The sequence below is a fragment of the Arachis duranensis genome, chromosome 1, assembly GCF_000817695.3.
Source record: "Arachis duranensis cultivar V14167 chromosome 1, aradu.V14167.gnm2.J7QH, whole genome shotgun sequence".
Taxonomy (NCBI): Eukaryota; Viridiplantae; Streptophyta; class Magnoliopsida; order Fabales; family Fabaceae; genus Arachis; species Arachis duranensis.
Genome location: NC_029772.3, coordinates 2,045,993 through 2,051,040, shown reverse-complemented (window position 1 = coordinate 2,051,040; position 5,048 = coordinate 2,045,993). Strand labels below are relative to the sequence as shown.

At 43.2% G+C, this 5,048-nt stretch overlaps 1 protein-coding gene across 1 annotated transcript in view; it reads left to right on the top strand.

The window, feature by feature from the left end:
• LOC107480771 (uncharacterized) overlaps positions 1–5,048 on the top strand; it is a 34,600-nt gene that overhangs the window by 8,195 nt on the left and 21,357 nt on the right. The window contains exon 5 of the mRNA XM_016100980.3: positions 4,810–4,957. Coding sequence (XP_015956466.1) covers positions 4,810–4,957 — 148 coding nt within the window. The remainder of the gene's footprint in view (positions 1–4,809; positions 4,958–5,048) is intronic.

Sequence of the window (5,048 nt, the reverse complement as noted above, 5' to 3'; positions counted from 1 at the left end):
TGGGATCTGCGGAAATCATCTCGGAGCAAGGTCACTAGCCAGAAAAATAATCCGAGCTGGATTCTACTGGCCGACCTTGCAGAAAGATGCCACAGAATTTGTGAAAAAGTGTCAACCATGTTAGATACATGCGAATTTCCATGTGGCTCCACCAGAAGAACTCATCAGTATCACTTCTCCATGGCCTTTTGCAAAATGGGGAATGGATTTGTTAGGTCCTTTTCCCCAAGCGCTAGGACAAGTCAAATACCTGATCGTGGGAATAGATTACTACACAAAGTGGATAGAAGCAGAACCATTGGCCACCATCACCGCTCAAAGAAGTCGCAGGTTCCTCTACAAGAACATCATCACAAGATATGGGATACCTTATTCCATTACTACAGATAATGGAACCCAATTCACCGATGCTACCTTCAGAAGCTTAATAGCCAGTATGAAAATCAAACATCAGTTCACCTCGGTAGAGCACCCACAAGCCAATGGGCAAGCCGAGGCAGCCAACAAAGTCATACTGGCAGGGCTAAAGAAGAGACTACAGGAAGCAAAAGGAGCTTGGGCTGAAGAGCTCCCTCAGGTGCTATGGGCTTATAGGACAACCCCCCAATCTGCCATGGGAGAAACACCTTTCCGACTAGTCTATGGCGTAGAAGTCATGATACCAATAGAAATCAATGAGCAAAGTCCAAGGGTAGTTCTCCATGACGAGGTCGGAAACGTACGGGGACACAAAGAGGAGCTCGACTTGCTCCCCGAAGTCCGAGAAGATGCCCAGATAAGAGAAGCAACCTTGAAACAAAGGATGACTACAAGGTACAACAAAAAAGTCATTCGAAGAACATTCGCCCCTGATGACTTGGTCCTAATCAGAAACGACATTGGAGTCAACAAATCAGGAGAAGGAAAGCTCGCCGCAAATTGGAAGGGACCATACAAAGTCAATGAAGTTTTAGGAAAAGGTTATTATAAAGTAACCGACTTGAACGACATTGAATTACCAAGGTCGTGGCATGCTTGTAATATGAAAAGGTACTACAGTTAAAAGCGAACTCTACTCCCTGATGTACTCTTTTCCCAACTTCATAATTTTTTCCCAAAAGGATTTTTTCTGAAGAAAGGTTTTTAACGAGGCATCATAGTAGAGGCTAAGGGAAGATAGGCTATAAAAACCCTTAGTAGCAAGAAGGTACCTCCCCAATAAATAAAGATCTTTTTCATCTACAATATCTCTTATAAAATCCTTTTTTATTTTTTATAAGTCTTTCTACGAAACGCGCCGACTTAAGCTTGACAAAACGTGAAAATCCCATGAACCGACCTAGATGGTCGTCAGGATAAAACGACGAGGTACAAGTCGGTATAAAGAGGTTATATGAGTTGAACGTGAAAACTCGGGGACAATCCAACTCATAAGTCGAAATGAGAACCCGAGTAGAAAAGCTCGGAAATACTCCGACCCGTAAATCGGAGCGAAGAACCGAGTATAAGAGAAACGTATCGCAAAAATAACCTAAGTCACAAAAACTCGCTAAAACTAAGTCGAGTATAGGGGATAACAAAAAGAGATTGGAAAACCTAGGAAAAGTTTAAAGGCTGTCCCAAAAGTCCTTAAACAAGAAGCTCATAAAAACAAACAAGCCAAAAGGGAAGGTTTGCAAGAGAAGATCAAGGGAACTTCAAAAATAAAAACCAAAAAGCATGCACGCATAAGGTAATCTAAACCCTTATCCCAAAAGGGTATCCATTTTGTTAACTTAAAAACCCTCATCAAAAAAGGGTATTTTTTAAAATATTTTGTTTACGGCCTGGGAAGGCCAGAAGAAATTGTTCAAATTACACAACTAAGAATAAATAAATAAAGAGTTTTGGGGGGGGCCCACAGGCCGGACCCCCAAATAGCCAAAGATCATTTTTTCACAGCAGACGGATCGCCACCACCAGAATCAGGAGGAGCGCCACCAGAAGCATCCATGGGAGATGAAGAGATCGGAGGAACTGCTGAAGAACTCGGAGCGTCTTTAGAACGAGGAGGAGACTCAATAATCCTCTGCCCCCGAGTCTTCAACTCTGACTCAGAAACAATCACGGGGGCAGGAGGATCTACGATGGCACCATCAATGACAACTTTGTCAGGATGTAAAGGAGAAAGATCCAAGTCGGGAGCAATAACTCTGACCTGCTCCAGGAAGATCCTCCAAGACTCCTCGGCACCATCGGCAATGGAGTCCTCCAACTCCTCATATGCTTTCCGAGAATTCAACAGGTCAGTCTTCATAGACACAAGATCTTTGAATAAGCTTTGATAGCTGGCCTGTGCTGTTTTCCTCAGATCCATCTCCATGTTGCATTGGGCCTGCAAAACCTTCCCTTTCTCCCGGAGGGTATCTCTCTCCTCCCTCAGCTTGGCAATTTCCTTCCTCAACTCTCCCTCATGCTCTTGATATGCACGAAGCCTTCCTTCCAGCTCCTCGACCCTCGAGGTCATCCCTAAAGAGCTGAGAGGAGCCTTTTCGAAAATATCCAAGAGCTTGCCACAGACCCCCGCCGCTTTGAGACTCTCCTCGATCATAGTGGTAAGGTGGCTCTGAACAGACATATCATCCATGCCTATACGAGCATGAAGATAGATATTCTTTCGGACGAACGCAAGAGCATCCGCCTTAACCTCACCAGAAGAACCAGACTCTAAGGTCTTGCGCTTCTTGGGATCAGGGGAAGGTCGGACGACGGGGGGCGGCTGAGAGGGAGCTGAAGAAGAAATCATCATGGGATTGGAAAGAGTCCCAACGTTTCGAGGAGGAGGAGGAGGAGAGATAACCCTGGCACCACCAGCCCGAGCGCGGGACTTAGCTTTAGCCTCCTAGACCCTCTGGAAAGATTCTTGAGCATTTGTCTTTGTCATTTCTGAAAAAGAAAACAATAGCTAAAGAATCAAACAAGTCGGGCTTCTCATTTAACAAGTCAGAAATCTACAGCTTGCACTTTGAAAAAGAAATTTTTAAAGTCATGAAAAGATTCATCAAAAAGGGTAAAAATCCTCTGACCTTGTATGGCTCGGAAGGAAACCCATTGTTGTTTATTGTTCAGCCCACTAAAAGGCTTGGTCATATGAAAAAGATGGAAAAAGATTTTCAGAGAGGTCGGGAAATCCAGAGCATGGCTAATAAATTGATATATTTTCAAGAAACCCCAAGAGTTGGGGTGAAGCTGGGTAGGGGCAACCCGACAATGCTGCAGAACAGACACCTCAAAATCTGAAAAGGGTAGAAAGACGCCCAGACGGGTGATCATGCACTCATACATAAAGAAGAAATGGGGAGCCGTTTCGTTGGCTCTCCCATGACAAACTCGGTCCTCTGAACCAGGAACCAGCAATTCATACTTAGGCTCATCCTCGTCCGAAGTACAGAGCCGGTGGTGGGTGCGAAGATGAGTAATAAACTCCGCATCAACCAACGGCTCCTCCCCTAGAACAGTAACATCGACCCAATCTACGGAGGCCATTTTCTTTCTCTAAGGAAAAATGAAGAAACCTACAAAGGGAAAAAGAAAAGAAAAAATCAAAAACAAAGGTCTCTAGAGAGGAGAAAAAGGAACCAAGCAAAAGTCCACAAACCTATTTCTCTACAAAGTAAAGTCATACAAAAAGCGCGAAGAAGGAAAAAGAAGCTAACCGCTTTCTGAAAATGAAGGTTGGAAGAAGCAGAAGTCTCCGGAGCACGAGAACACAGTACAAATAAATGCAGCACGAACAAAGAAAGAAGAAGTTTGAAAGATTGCAGAAACGGAAAAATGAAAGAGAGGGAAAGTATTTATAAACATGCTAAGGGGCATAATGGTAAAAACGGAGCAGTCATTAATGAGAATGCACCGTTATCAAAGCCATCAATCCCTAAATGCATCCCTAACGGACACAACGCTTGAATAGACGTAACTGTCAGAAACAAAAGGTCGCGAAAATCACGTCGGTTTAAAAACCCGTGTTTCCTCCAAGAAAGTCGGCTACGAATCCGAGTTGAATACTTGAACCCAAAGCCCTAAAGAGATCTTGGGCTCAAGTATGGGCACTGTTCATACCCTGGCCCAATGATAAAGGCCCAGGTCCAAATAGAAAGGCTTAATCCGAAAAATTAAGCCTAGCTAAGCACCGACCTTCATATAAGAAGTCGGTATTGACTACGACTTACTTCGAAGAAGTCGGACATGAGGTTAGCTGGCGGATAAACACTCATTTGAATGAGTAACCGCCCCTAAAATCTCTCTAACCGCTTCATCAAGCCATATCTTAACCTCCCTAAGATAGAGGGACGGTTAACACCCAAAAGATACGGCACTACTCCAACGGTGGTTATTGGCTCACCACTATAAATACACTGACACTCCTCAGGTATCTCAAAGGCCCAATACTCTCTAGACCTGCTAACGCCCTTGCTGACTTAGGCATCAGAGTGTCTTTGCAGGTACTACCCCCCATTCACTCACGCACACAAGTCGGAAGGAGGCTCCCGCGTGCGAACCAGTTCGGAGACTACCATCCGCGGGCGATTGGGCCAACCAATGTCATCTATTCTGTTAATCTCCGGTTACCCACCGTAACAATATCATATATGATGTATCTCTATGAAATTCTTCATTTATTGATTATAATGTTTTGAAATTATAAAGTACTCTAAAATAATTCATCATTATATTTTTTTAACATATAGAGTGGTTGAATTAATATTTCAAATAAATAAGTATTTAATTTGTCAAACATAAAAAGTTGCAGTATTATTTCTGACTGGATTATGTGTATGTGATGATGTTTAGAACCCAAAGTTCTAGTTGAGGGGAGTGACTTTTATGCCTTCCCACGTCTTGATCCTAAAAGTGAAAAAATAGCATGGATTCAGTGGAGCCACCCCAACATGCCATGGGACAAATCAGAACTTTGGGTTGGATATATTTCTGAAAATGGGTAAGCAAATACAATACAGAAACTTCATTATTGTTAGTTGTGTTGTAAAAACTAAGTAAGCTTCTTATTGTTGTTTGTGGGATACATGATA